The sequence below is a fragment of the Rhinichthys klamathensis genome, unplaced genomic scaffold (genome assembly GCF_029890125.1).
Source record: "Rhinichthys klamathensis goyatoka isolate OS25496 unplaced genomic scaffold, OSU_Roscu_1.1 h1tg000520l_1, whole genome shotgun sequence".
Taxonomy (NCBI): Eukaryota; Metazoa; Chordata; class Actinopteri; order Cypriniformes; family Leuciscidae; genus Rhinichthys; species Rhinichthys klamathensis.
In genome coordinates, this window is record NW_026606999.1 from 54,713 (window position 1) to 69,575 (window position 14,863).

Below are 14,863 nucleotides of genomic sequence, written 5' to 3' on the forward strand. Positions count from 1 at the left end.
GATAAATATTAAACTATATATATATATATATAATTAATATGACAAATCTTCATAAATAAAAAAGTTTAAGTTGCAGATACAGATAGTGTGTTATGTCTGTGATAAGCTGAGACCAGTATTCTGTTTATATAAGAATATTTATGTATACTGTATAAGTAAGCAAAAGGTTAAATAATCTTATTAAAGCGTTTCATGTTTTTAAACGCTTAAGTTCTCTTTGGTCACTCACTGTTGGTACCATAGTCCACAACACAAAGAACAGAAACAACTATGAAATTCAGTTTCTTATTAATGGCACATTGCACACGCCTATTGAATGTTGTTCCTGTGGAGGTGATTTGAAGAGAGGTTTCGGTCGTGAACAAAAGGAGGGGTTCACATAATTACAGCTCGTCTTGGGATTCCGTTATGAATTAACCATGTATATCATTGCAGCTGCAGAGAGAGACCATGGACCCGCACCCGAATGACCAATCAATATGGGCGGTCCGACACACCCAGTTTGTGCCAGTTTGTCTCAAGTCAACAGTTCTCACTTGGGTACATAAAAGCCATTGGGGTATAAATCAAGATCATGTCAGTGTGCTAAATCACTGTTGTTCAGAGTTGACTGACTAGCTGCGCACCTTGCAGTGTTGTAATACACCTGTTCTACTCCCGGAAGTGGTGACGAGTTTTTTCCATGCGCAAGCGTTGACGCCAGGTGAGGAATTTGTGAGAAAAATCTTGTCGAGCTTGAAATGTTAATCTGTGAACACCACATCATACTTAGCGAGCAGAGCGAAGTTATTGAGCCTCGGTACAAGATCTGTAATTCTCGCGGTGAAATTTATTGGTGAAATTGTTGTTTCAGTTATGTCTCGCGGTTCGGGAATCATTCCAGATGAATTCATGTTTAATGAGTTCAAAAGACAATGCTTGTCCACCGAGAATTGGCACAACAAGTATGATAAGAATGACATGGAGGTATGGGTCGAGGGGCCCCCTTTATCTACTTCTACCAGCAACAAGGTGAACTTATCCAAAGTCCACAAAATCAAGGTAAGATAAAGTTTGCCTACATTTAACTACTGTGATATGTGTGTATGACCATATTTTGTTTTGATTTGTCTTTAAAAGTTATTGTGTCAATGTTACCTTTTAAATTAATTTATACCAGTGGTTTCAAACTTTACAGCAGGGTCCCCAAACCAGACCGTTCAGGGGCATATATATATAATATATATAACTTTTATTAGGAACATTAATTTTATTACATCGTGAAATGCTTAATGGGTCATTGGTTAGACATGATTTAATGGTACAATTGTTTACATATCCTCTCTATGGACCCCCAGTAGATCACAATTTCTTTTTTTCTCTCTCTCTCTATTACATTTCAGTTTAATTTACATGTCCAGTTCTGTGTGTACTGCTGCCATAACAACACTAATGCAAATGCATTTGTTTCCAATACAGTGTAGAATGAACATAAAGGATGTATCGGCTGCTACCATGTATGACGTGCTTCATGACAGTCAGTACCGGAAGTCATGGGATCCTACGATGCTTGAGAGTTTTGACATTGCTCGCCTGGCTCCCAATGCGGACGTGGGCTACTATTCCTGTGAGTCATGTAATCTTTTAAATCTCTGTCCGTTTTTAAGACCTCTTTCATGTCTTATGGTTATTCTAGTAGTTTGTTGGGGCTTTTGTAAGTAGTTCACCTAACAATGTGATTGCTTCAGTGCAGTGGCTTATCACAGTACAGTACTGAAGATAAGCCTCCTGGGACCATGCTTTTGTGTGAATTTAGCAGTGGTGTAGGTTTGATTTTGAAATTGGTGGGGACGGGGACATCAATATTTAATATATTTAAAGTTTTGATCGAAAATATTGCTAGGGATATATCAGTGTCACTAGATATTGGTAGGGACACGTCCCTAGCGTCCCTACTAAATTCTACGCCCTATTTAGGCAGTGAAGTTGCGTTTGTTTAAGGGCCTATATGTCATATAAATATTTTTCCCCTCCTTTATTCACAGGGCTTTGTCCGAAACCATTGAAGAACAGAGATGTGGTGACCCTGCGCTCATGGCAGGCGTCTGAAAATGAGTATGTGATCATTAACTTCTCAGTGAAACATCCGGTACGTCTTTTATTTACTTACACCTTCTATTAATGAATGTCTAGATAAAGCAAGAGACCTTGAAATATCAGATTTTCTTAAAGGTCAAATGGAATTGCAAAAATAATTACTGTTTTCAAGTTTTCGCCCATCCAAATTCATATCATTGTAGGAGACATTATTTTAACATTGAACATTATTCTCATTATTTTATAATGATAAATAATACAATGAAATACTACATCAATTATACAAATACTGTAATAAAGCTTTGTTTTCATTTTAGAAATATCCCCCACGAAAGGATCTGGTGAGGGCCGTTTCCCTCCTGACGGGTTACCTGTTCAAACCAACAGGGCCCAACAGCTGCACTTTCACATACCTCTCACAGGCTGATCCCAGAGGTATGAACCGATTCGCTCCCATCATTCATTTACATTGGAGGACTTTAATTTGTTGCTGTTTTATAAGCATTTTTTTTACCTTTTAGGGTCTCTTCCAAAGTGGGTTGTCAACAAAGCATCTCAGGTCCTGGCTCCAAAAGTAAGTTAACATTTAGTCTCTTACTGCTGTTTCTGTCGTTTATACTCTTTGAGGATGCGAGGATCTTTGTATGTGGGTCTGTGTTTAAGGTTTGTGAAATCATAACTGTTACTATGGTAACCTACTGGAATATCTTGTACTGAAGACGCTCACGCAGCACTTGCTGTGCCAAAGTGAAACTCGTTTATCTTGTTCGGTCTGTAGGCTGCATGACTACAGTCATTCTTTTCATTTTACAGAAGAGCGCATCACTTAGGCTCCTATTAAATGCTAATCTCTTCCTCTTTATTAATCATTTGTGATTATGACTGACACAGTTAGACTTAACAGTTTTTAGAAACGCCTCTAATAATGCTTCAGCCCTCATCAAGTGTTCAGATTGATATCTAAAGATAACTATGGTGAAGATGTTCTTCTGATTGGGAACATGAAGTCAGTCTTGTTTTTGAATTGTGGCTTTTTTGCTGTTGGTTTCATAGTTTTGTATGGAATTACAGCATGTGGTAGGGCTGTTTGCAGTGTTACCAGATGGTATCTCTGTCCAAAGGGCACACTGATAACATAGTCTATACATCACACTTTGTGTGTTATACACTATTATTGAAAACTGAGGTGTTTGTCTTTCCACTGATCAATAACCAGGTTTACGATTTGATTAACATACACACTAACGTTTGTGAAAAGTCTCTAATGCTCATCAAGGCTGCATTTATGTGATAAAATTCTAAAATATTTTTAGTTTAATAAACTGTTTTCTATTTTAAGATATTTTTCAAATGTAATTCCTGTTATGGTAAAACTAAATTTTCAGCATCATTATTCCAGTCTTCAGTGTCACATGATCCTTCAGAAATCATTCTAATAAGCTGATTTGATGCTCAAACATTTCTTATTTATGTTGAAAACATTTCATATTGTTTTTATTTCATATACATACACACACGTCACGTGTATGTGTTTACATGGAACAACCATATTAAAACCATGTCTAAAAGGAGGGTGCTGATGATTTTATTTGGATTATTTGTGTTTTAAGTGTTTTTTTTCCTATCTATTAATACTGTTTGACAAAATAACAAAGCCCATTACCTTTAGTTTTGAAGTCAGAGTTTATAAGCAGTATTGCACGCACACACACTGACACTTTGTGCTGCCAAAAATTCTGAAGACCCAGACAGAAACACCGTTTATTTATATAACTATGCTTGAGCAAAAAGACTTGCTGCAATCGGAGTCCTTGCACAGCCTGAAAATGAGGTAAAACTGGATTCCAGTACACTGTTTGGGTTACACAAGACTGAAAAAAAGTTCAGTGTAACTTCCGTTGATACTCGTGCCACTCCTTCACCTTCTTCTGTCATTCCACAGGTCTTAAGAAGCGTTCATAAAGCCGGTCAGAGCTACCCTGCATGGAAAGCAGCAAATTCTCCAGATCATAAGCCGTGGCTGTACCCCATACAGAGTGAACTGCCCATGATGGATCCAGCACAGCTGTCCATCCAGCGCGGAGACTCGCTTGAGAACGTGGATGAGAGCTCATCCAGGGATGTTCAAGAGAATGAAGACAGCAGCTAAAACGGCTCAAAGAAAAGGTCCACGTCACAGGATCAGTCTCTTACCCCACTTAGAGCTAGTTAATGTCAACATTCCTCCCTCCCGCTCACAGAGTAAGAGTTTACAATCACTGTGCTACACATTCCTTTATTGATGTCTGGGTTTCTTAGGGCATCGCACGTGACATGATGCTTACTTGAACAAGGAAAATTCTTTATACTATGCAGCTCTACTCAATTTAATTTGAAATTCTTTTGAAGGTGGTTCATTGTCTTAAATGAGACCTTTTTGACCTGTAATTTATTACTAAGTGGTTATGATGAAGCTACACCTAAATGATTGTATTGACATGCAAGTAAATAGATGGTTTTTCTTTATGAATATGGTCAAGCATGTTTAATCCTTATTTTAAATCTCCGTGGTAGGGGGTAGGTTCCTTGCGATGTCATCCTTTTTATGTTTGTGTAATTGTGTCTGTGCTTTTTCAAAGAGCTTTGTCTGTATTGGCATGTGAACCATGGGAGAAAACCTGTGTAATGGCCCTGTAATATGACCAAAGCAGTCCAAGACACAAAGTGGTATTACCTCAAGATTTATTACTTGAAGTGGTATTAGTTCATTTGCCTGTAACAGGCAGAGGAAAACAGAAGGCAGATGAAATTAGCTGTTCTGTACTTCTCAAATATGTGATTGGCCCTTGAACATGAAAGAAAAAGGCATGTTAACAACGTGACACCAGTGGATCCATGCAAAGACATTTGCACTATAAGTGGCAGAGTTACCCAGATTTATGACATGATATTTTTCTTTCTGAGGATGGATGGATATGAAAATTTGTGTTTGAGAACTTGAATTTCATATACTGGTATATAAAGTCCTAACTCACTAAAGGGTAATAAAGTTTTATACTTTCAAAAATTTTAAATAAATTGTTCAAAATATCTTTTGAAGACCGTTTCTTTTATTTCGTCCAATAATAATGTTGCATTTTGATAGGTTTATATTTGCATATGAACTGCCTTCTGTTCCATTGAGCTTGTGACACAGTAAAAGGTAAACTTACATTTTGTGTAATAAAATAATGTAATTAAAAAAATGTGGACTTTTTATATTTATAGTACCACTAGTTGATGCAATATATTAACATTTAGCCACACTACTTAACATCATAACTTCAGTTACCAAATCTGAGAATGTATTCATTTTACACACACACACCCTCCAAGCTTTTTCTCCATACAGGTTTATTTAAAAAATAAGCATAAAGTATTTGCACCTGAACAGCACTGTTTGCATTAGCATATTGATTCAATGACAATTAGTTAATCAGTAGCTATGTGTTTGTCAGCAGGACATCAGTTGATATTAATAGCAGATCATAATTTATTCATGATGTACCCTTTGCCCTATATAATTATTTAATTCAATAAATAATATTTCTACCATGTTTTCTTTTTATATGCATGATATATCCCATAGAATATGCTTATTTTCCCAGAGGAATGGGATGAGAGACTTCAAAACTTATGCAGCTCAAAACACAGATGCCTAAAACTGACCTAAATGGGTGAAGAAGCTTTGAATCATCAGGCATGTTCGCGTTTGAAGATGATTTCTTTGAGCAGTCTTTTAGTCAGAGACAATAGTTAGTAGGAGGAAGATGATGCAGAGAAGATGAAAGTTTGGCTGACACACCAATGCCTCATCAGCTGCGTCACTCACTGCTTCAGTCATGAATGTCAGCTCTGCCACCTAGTGTACAGTCCTCTCCTTCTGCCGTTGGTAATCTAGAAAAACAGATGCAGAACACTAATTTATGTCAGGTACTCCAATTGAATCAGTTAACAGTAAAATAAGCTAAACGAGATAGACCTAGAATAGAAGGAAAAGAACAACAGAGAAAACATCAAGTCTGTATCTCAAGGGAAGGATAATACTCACTGTAAGGGAAGTATCGGACCTTCATCAAAATCTCTCTTGCGGTCTTTAAAATCTCCACAGCCTAGGAGAAATCAAAAACAGATTAGAGGAGGAAATAAAAGCGTGTTTCTGTCTCTTGGACAGACATATCAAGCCTTACCTTTGAATGCTCAATGTCTTGAAAGTCCACATCATTGACAGAAAGCACCTGATCACCCTCTTGTAGTCCTGCCCTATGGGCATCTGAATCTGGCACCACCTGTCAAGACATTTTGAACAAGACCAAGATGAAGGCAGTTCTTTTGATAAACAAAGAAGGTTTTAATTGACACAACTCACCTTTGAAATAAATATACCGAGCTGCGACGCCTTTCCTCCACGAATATTGAAGCCCAGTTGTGCTCCAGGGGGCTTTTTTAAGACTACAGTGCGAGGTAGGAAATGAGTGAGCTCATTGTTGTAGTCAGGGTGATGTATCCTCTGATTATTAGGAAGAAAAATATAAATTAGATCAATATGATCACAAAAGAAAAGATGAAAACATGCATTAATAGTGTTGAAGCACCTCTTGTGGAGGGATCCATGCAGGAGGGCTCTCATAGGACGGAAGAAACACTACTGGCAGTTGATAGTCATCGTATGGTATTTTTTGGTCCATGTTTTTCGAGCTAGAAATTGAAGATGCGAGAAACAACAACAGCGACATGAAGATGACTATCGTCAGATTGTCCTCGGTGTACTTTAGGAGATCGTTCTATTTTTAAAGACTAAATGTAATTCTTTACAAAACAGTGACTATACTGATTACTAAAGCATAAAATGAACAAAGATTTATAATTAAAGGAATGTAAATACATTCTCTACGGTTCTCATTGTACAGCGAGTAACGTTAACGTCCAGCAGGCTAGCTTGCTAACTCAACAATAAACACAAGATGCGATGCACAATGAGCCATAGCCATGAAAAATGGTCAAAACATGAATGAATAAACGGACGTTACAAATATGCTCACACTAAAATTAAAGACAGGCATTAACGTATACAGCTGCTTTTGCTCGACAGTTTTGTTTTTGTCTGTGTTTGTGTTACTCACCACGAACGAACTCCTCAAGAGAACCATTAGCCCCGCCCTCTTAATGATCATGTGACCAGCACTTTTTTTTCCCTTTCTTTTTTCTCCCCAACAAAAACTATTAAGAGCTAAAGAAAATATTGATGTTGGAACTGTTTCTCGCATTTCATCCTGAGAAGTAAATATGGCCTCTGGGTCATCTCTGACAACTGCCCTTCCTGTCCCGTTGCTCAATTTCAAGAGCATCCTAAGATCATGAATGGCTTAGGCTACTTGCTCTGAGGCTGCTTATTTTACAGTTTAACAAAATGGACTTCAAGGATATGTTCAGCAGCTTTTGAAAGACGTTCAGGTATGTGCCTAATCAGAAATTATCTGCTAAAAATTAACCTAGCCTGAATAAAAATCAATGGAGTAAAAATCCATCTTCCCTATGGCCTTGTCTGGAGTCTGGAGGCCTATCAGTGTCTTCTTCAGTAATTAATTAACTATGGAACATTGGAAATCACCAACAGTGCTGTAAAGCCAAGCAGGTGGTAAATGGATGTTCTGCAATATTTCAACTGAAAATATAGTAAGCTACACGTTTTCTTTTTGCTGCCCATCATCTACCTCTTCTTGGCAAGATTTGAAGCTGAATGTTACATTTCAATAAAACAATACATTTAGAAAATATGCAGTGTCTTGTTATAGTACTTTGAATCTCCATGCTTATTTAAAAAAGAAAAAAAGTTTTATAAATTCTCTATTAATTATTCATATTCTATAAATAAATATGACTTGGTACATAGTACATCCACAAAATGTAAACAGCATAAGAAAAACATTTGCATTAGGCTACATTGCATTTTTGTTTACATTTCACCTTAAACTGGCTATATTGAAATACATAAAGTAACATAAAATAACCCATAAATGAATATAAATTTCTCGTTTCATTTCAATTTATATAAATGCTCTTTTTTCTTCCTTATTACTGATTTGTTTTTGTTTGCTCATTATATGCCTACATGTTGTATACATTCCTATATTTTTGAGCAAATGTAAATAAAGGAATGAGTTAATTTAATTACTAATCTAAGATATATCTGAGATCATACATGGGGCTCTTTTTTTAAAATGAGCTCCGGCATGGGCTTCGAATGACGTTACACGTTATTAATAAGCTACTTTCTGCAGCAGTTCTCAATAGGCAGGATATAGTGCATTTACAGTCACTGCATATTAGACGAATATTAATTTTGTGTGTCAGGTAGCATCTCGTGTTTTTTAATGGTTAGAAACACTATGAATGTCGCCCTCTTTTGGAGAGGAGTGGAACAGCCACTTCACGGCTCACTGCATTGGTGTCGCTCCATATAAAAGCGACGAGGAATGAAAAGCTCATTCATTGTTACCGCCTTATTAATATTCAATCCGCGGATTTAAGTCTCAGCATGACTTCACGTGCAGAGACTGTTGAAAAGTGCTAAAGTTTTAGAGACTGATTTGGATTTCACTATCAACTTTTTGTTACTTTTTCAGCAAGGTAAGGTACTTAAAAATTCAGTTTATTCTCTCGGACTTATCTGTTCTGATCCAATGTTATTGAGAAAATGTGTGAGCTGAATATTGTCAGGTGTGCTTAAGCGTGTCATTAGGTGCTTATAGGTTATTTTCTAAATACTTTAATTTTCTAAATACTTGAATTACTCTAAGTATTTAATTTAAAAAATGTGTTTATAGGCTACTATATGTTGCAAAAAATCAGTTTGAAAATTGTATTCAGGATGTTAAAAAAGTGCTTATATGTGCATTCTAATACGAAATAAATGAAAAACAAACTTCTTCTTTTTTTTTTTTTTTTGCAAATCATTATCAAGAGGTTAAATCATGTTTAAGGGGAAATGTTTGATTCTGTTAAATGTTTACCTGGATTTGTGTGTGTATATATATATATATATACACAAATCCAAGGAAATATATATATATATTGATCACACACAAATCCAAGCACACATTTCCCCTTAAACATGGTTTAACCTCGTTAAACCCCTTTAAAAAAATAACAACTTATAAGTCTGCAGGCTGTTGCACTCAGAAATGTTTACCTGTGAGGTTGTTGAGGTCAAGTTTAATGAAGAAAGTGAAAGTCAGTGATCCCATGACAATTATATTAAACTAGTTATTTTTTTATTTCACAACATAGTCAACGCATGCACTGTGTTCACCAACATCTGCCTTGGTCGTTTGATTTATGTGCAGGTTTTACATATAGCTTTGCATAGGCTGGCTGCTTTCCTTTCATTTGCTTTCTTGCAACCATATATTTTTTTTTTTAAATCTTTTTATTCACATTTAAAATAAACATTTCTTTAAATAAAAAAGATTACTTTCACAGAAGCACTTCGATAAAAGAGGTGTCACGTGTGATGTTAAATTGTACAGTTATCAATAGTCCGATTTTTTTCTGTGGCACTTTTCATCAGTTTTGCTTTCTAATGATAAAAGCACATACAGTAAAAGCCTGATGATGATAGAGTGGATTTGAGAAAGTTGTAAAGCTATTGATGTGTTTCTTCTGTGTTTTACTAAGATCACAATGGCTGTGAAAATACTGCGTAGTTTGTCCACATGTGAAAAGGATTTATTTTTTGACCCTGTTGAAATGGGACATACTAGTCTTTTTTTTTTAAAGTTCTGTTATACCTGTCTGCACAGGGGTAATAATCTTAGCAACTGGAAATATTTGTATTGTGTCTTCAAGCTGCTGAATGCATTTCCTTTCATGTGCTCAATTGAAAATAAAAATATTGTTATATCACAGTTTTTCCTTAAAAAGAAAGTATTTACAAGCAAACGTAACTTTCCCAGCAAACTTATCTTAAGTCAAGTCACCTTTATTTATATAGCGCTTTTTATTGTATTAAAGCAGCTTCACAGTGATAACATGAAATTAATACAAGTTTGTTTCTAGAAGAAAATTGCGTCATCGTGCACCTGAAGAAAGGCTGATCAATAATATTGTTGAATATTAAATGTCCCTAACTAAGCAAGCCAAAAGCCAAGGCAAAAGTGGCAAGGAACCAAAACTCTAGCCTGACTGCGTCAGACTTCGTACTTCCGCTCTATTTCAGTTTGCTTCTGTACTCAGTCTGAGGGTGCTTCTCAATATCCCTCCTCGTCTCTTCGATCCTCCGTCCTCCATCCTATGACCCGGAAACCGATCGAGCTCAGCCATCTTGAAGGACATCTCAATTCTCTAATTGCACCGCGAGGATCGAGGAGTGAGGAGGCTTCCAGAGGAGCTATGAGCGAGGATGCACAGTTGCATGCTTTGCAGAAGTGTTTTATCGACTAAACGTGACGCACATATAAATTCTCCTCCCCCTTCACGTCGGTCACAATCATTTTAATTTATACTTTACCTTTGCAGTTTATATAAACCACACATCTCACATATTTCAACAGGGTATCTTGCTTTATTATTATTATTTATTACTAATTTCTTAAATAACCAAACTTCAACAACTTAAGGGCAGATCCTCTGAGCGCTGCTGATGACGCAGTGAAGTGACGCTTGAGTGATCAAGTATTCCAAAGTATAAAAAAAACTTTCATTCGATTCCTCCGTCCTCATCTTCTTTCCTTGCAGCCTTCCCTCGCATCCTGCAGGGGGTGGAGCTGAGACGCGAGGAAAGGAAACGAGGATGCACAAATAAGAATTGAGAAGCACCCTGAGACATCGACATGTCTCTCAGTTTTCCTCCGGCCTGAAAACAGCCGGCCAATCAACGAACAGAGGGTGGGCTGAGAGCCGTGACGTAGACGCTAAGCACCGAGTTTAAGATTGTGACCGCGGATATGGAGACACGGGATGCAATTCGCTTTGTTGTGGAGAATATTCCCGGCATTTGCAAACTGAAGCCCGAACAAGAAGAGTGTTTGTTAAACATTTTGAATGGAGGTTATGTTGTGGCCCTACTCCCGACAGGTTTTGGGATAAGTTTAATTTATCAACTATTACCGATCGTCAGCGAGAAACTGGGCAGGCCAAAGGCCGGCAAGGCGATAGTTGTGATTGTGTCCCCCTTGGTTGCACTCATGGAGGATCAGGTTAAGGAGGCAGCAAAACTCGGTCAGCCATGTTCACTCCGGTATTTCGCTCGATGGTTTCGTTTTCGCATCATACATGTGTTTACAGTGGAAGTTCGATGCGGCTGAGCTGGCGAATAACACGCATCATAACCAAACGTTATGTGATTGGGTTACGGGTCACCAATGATTTTATACTTCAGACAAGCGCCCCCCCTCGAGAAAGAAAACACTTTTTAATTATGCCATGCCAGACTCTGTCTACGAAGCAAAGCGAAGTAGCAGAGTTTGGTATTACCAGGCTACCAAAACTCCAAGTGACAGAATGGAGAAAAAAACCTTGGGAGAAACTAGACTCAGTCGGGGGCCAGTTCTCCTCTGGCGAACAAACGAATAGTGTATGATTATGATTCAGGCAACATTACAGGTCAGAAGTCAGATTGGATCAGAATATTCACAATATTTATCCAGTTCCATCTGGTTGGAGGTTGGAGTCATCACTCCGGTATGGAGATGAGTTTGTTGAGGTGTCCATGAGGCCTTCACAGGGCTGATGAGGCTGGCACTTCAGGGATGCGTTGTGGTCGTGTCCAGGCGCAGGTTCACGTCTAATCTGGATACGGCCCGGATCCGGCTGACTTCAGTAAACCTCGGAAATTAATGGAAAGACTATCATTAGCGTAGATGCCATTCTTCTTATGATGTAACGAGTACATTGGTTGTTGTAGGAAGTGTCCCCGGTACCAGCTGACCTAATCTATGCAGCCTAATAATCATTTAACTGATTTGAATAATAGAAATGTATAATGTTCTATGTGAATGCCAGGTAAAAGAGATGTGTTTTTAGTCTAGATTTGAACTGATAGTGTGTCTGCTTCCCGGACAATGTTAGGGAGACTGTTCCAAAGTTTTGGTGCTAAATAGGAAAAGGATCTACCACCAGCAGTCGATTTTGATATTCTAGGTATTATCAACTGGACAGAATTTTGAGATCGCAATAGACGTGAAGGACTATAATGCGTTAAGAGCTCGCTCAAGTACTGGGGAGCTAAAACATTTAGTGCTTTGTAGGTAGTCAGCAATATTTTAAAATGTATACGATGTTTAATAGGGAGCCAATGCAGTGTTGACAGAACCGGGCTAATATGGTCATACTTCCTGGTTCTGGTAAGAACTCGAGCTGCTGCGTTTTGGACCAGCTGTAGTTTGTTTATTAAGCGTGCAGGGCAACCACCCATAATAGTATTACAATAATCTAGCCTTGATGTCATGAACGCATGAACTAACTGTTCCCCATTTGTCATTGAAAGTGTATGTCGTAATTTAGATATATTTTTAAGATGGAAGAATGCAGTTTACAGATGCTAGAAACGTGACTTTAAAATGAAAGATTGGTATCAAAGAGCACACCCAGGTTCCTAACCGACGACGAAGACTTGACAGAGCAGCCATCAAGTGTTAGACAGTATTCTAGGTTATTAAGTGAGGAAGTTTTTTTGGCCAAAAATTAGAATCTCTGTTTTTTTCAGAGTTAAGTAGTAGGAAATTACTAGTCATCCAAATTTTTATATCAGCTATACATTCCTTTAATTTTGTGAATTGGTGCGTTTCGTCGGGGTGCGAAGAAATATAGAGCTGAGTATCATCAGCATAACAGTGAAAACTAATTCCTAATGATATCTCCCAAGGGTAGCATGTACAGAGTGAACAGCAACGGTAGTACTGAGCCTTGTGGTACGCCATACTGAACTTTTGATCGATAAGACATCTCTTCGTTTACTGCTACAAACTGATAACGGTCAGATAAGTATGATTTAAACCATGCTAATGCAATTCCACTAATGCCAACATAATTTTCAAGTCTATTTAAAAGATTATTGTGGTCGATGGTATCAAATGCAGCAATAAGATCGAGTAACACTAATAGAGAGATACAACCACGATCGGATGATATAGAGCAAATCATTTGTAACTCTAACGAGAGCTGTCTCAGTAGTACTATGGTACAGTCTAAATCCTGACTGGAAATCCTCGCAGATATCATTTCTTTCTAAAAAGGAACATAGTTGTGAGGATACTGCCTTTTCTAGTAATTTTGATAGAAAAGGTAGATTCGAGATCGGCCTGTAATTGACAAATTCTCTAGGATCAAGTTGTGTTTTTTTAATAAGAGGTTTAATAACAGCCAGCTTAAAAGTTTTCGGTACATATCCTAGGGACAAAGATGAATTAATGATATTAAGAAGAGGATCTATGACCTTTGGAAGCATCTCTTTCAACAGCTTAGTCGGTATAGGGTCTAACATACATGTTGTCGATTTAGATGATTTAACGAGTTTAGACAATTCTTCCTCCCATAGCAATGAATGAACGGAATTTTTCCTCAGGGAGACTACAACGCACTATCTGATGCGATACTGTAGTAGACGGTTGCATGGTTATAATTTTCTCTCTAATATTATCAATCTTGTAAGTAAAGAAGATACCTGCTCAGAAGATTTCTGCAAAGAATAATGCATCTGAAAGAACCGTTTACCAAATTATCAAGAACTTGAAGTAGAAAGGTTTAACTGCAGTAAAGAAGGCTTCAGGACGTCCCAGAGTGCCCAGCAGGTGCCAGGACCGTTTCCGAGTCGGCTACAGAATCGTGTCACCACCAGTGAACCTTATGTCACAAACTTGCTCAATATTGCTAGCCGGTGGGTGTCAGTGCATCTGCACACAGAGTGAGGCCAAGACTTTAGGACAATGGCCTAATGTCAAGGATTGGACAGCAGAATATTTTCTGATGAAGCCCTGTTTTGGGTATCTGGAAAATCGATTGTCCTGAGAAAAAAAGGTGAAAATTACCATGTATCGTGCCAATAGCATCCCTAGACCATCTGTAATGACTTGCGTGTGGGATTGTTTTTCATCCAAGGTAGGCTCTCACAATTCTGCCCCAAAACACTGCCATGAATAAAGAATGGTATCAAACCGTCTTGCAAGAGAAACAACTCCCAATGATCCAGGAGCAATTTGGTGATGATCAGTGCATTTTCTTGCATGATGGAGCACCATGTCACTATGCAAGAGTGATAATGAAGTGGCTCGGAGATCATTACATTGAAATTTTGGATCTGTAGCAAGGCAACTCCCCGGATCTTAGTCCCATAGAGAACCTGTGGTCAGTCCTCAAAAGGCGAGTGGACAAGCAGAAGCCCACAAATTGTGATCACCTCCAAGCACCAATAAGGCAAGAATGGATCTCCATTAGTCAGGATTTGGCCCAAACCTGATACACAGCATGCCAGAGCAAATTTGGTTATGAAGAAGGGACAACGCTGTAAAAATAAATAACCAATAAAGCTTTTAAAACGTATGAAATGCTTATTTATACTACAGAAACGTGAAAAAATTGTATTCTGAAGCAGCAAACTTTGCGAATTTGTCACTGCCAATACATTTACATTTGCACGCCTATATTTCATTAGTCCCTGATAAATGAATATACAATAAATTCAGAAAATCACTTGGGAACTTTGAATGAAAAGAATATCGACAAAATCAAAACTAAAGATGTATAAAGTTATAGACATGATTCCACTGGCTTA

The 14,863-nt window shown here is 37.7% G+C and overlaps 3 protein-coding genes across 3 annotated transcripts in view; 2 read left to right on the top strand and 1 right to left on the bottom strand.

The window, feature by feature from the left end:
• The first annotated feature begins 709 nt into the window (after positions 1–709).
• Positions 710–5,146, top strand: stard14 (START domain containing 14). Its single transcript, XM_056238350.1, has 6 exons — positions 710–1,041; positions 1,459–1,606; positions 2,025–2,128; positions 2,394–2,511; positions 2,598–2,650; positions 4,019–5,146. The coding sequence occupies exons 1-6, from the start codon at positions 856–858 to the stop codon at positions 4,223–4,225; spliced, it is 816 nt and encodes a 271-aa protein (XP_056094325.1). The 5' UTR covers positions 710–855; the 3' UTR covers positions 4,226–5,146.
• Positions 5,147–5,732: 586 nt separating this feature from the next.
• On the bottom strand, positions 5,733–7,285 carry pdzd11 (PDZ domain containing 11). Its single transcript, XM_056238356.1, has 6 exons — positions 7,218–7,285; positions 6,690–6,792; positions 6,464–6,604; positions 6,285–6,383; positions 6,146–6,206; positions 5,733–5,991 (listed from the first exon to the last, which is right to left on the bottom strand). Exons 2-6 carry the CDS (start codon positions 6,780–6,782, stop codon positions 5,957–5,959), a joined length of 429 nt encoding a protein of 142 aa, XP_056094331.1. The 5' UTR covers positions 6,783–6,792; positions 7,218–7,285; the 3' UTR covers positions 5,733–5,956.
• Positions 7,286–8,666: 1,381 nt separating this feature from the next.
• Positions 8,667–14,863, top strand: part of gdpd2 (glycerophosphodiester phosphodiesterase domain containing 2) — a 28,324-nt gene continuing 22,127 nt past the window's right edge. Inside the window, exon 1 of the mRNA XM_056238346.1 lies at positions 8,667–8,724. The gene's annotated coding sequence lies outside the window, so the exon portion shown is untranslated. The remainder of the gene's footprint in view (positions 8,725–14,863) is intronic.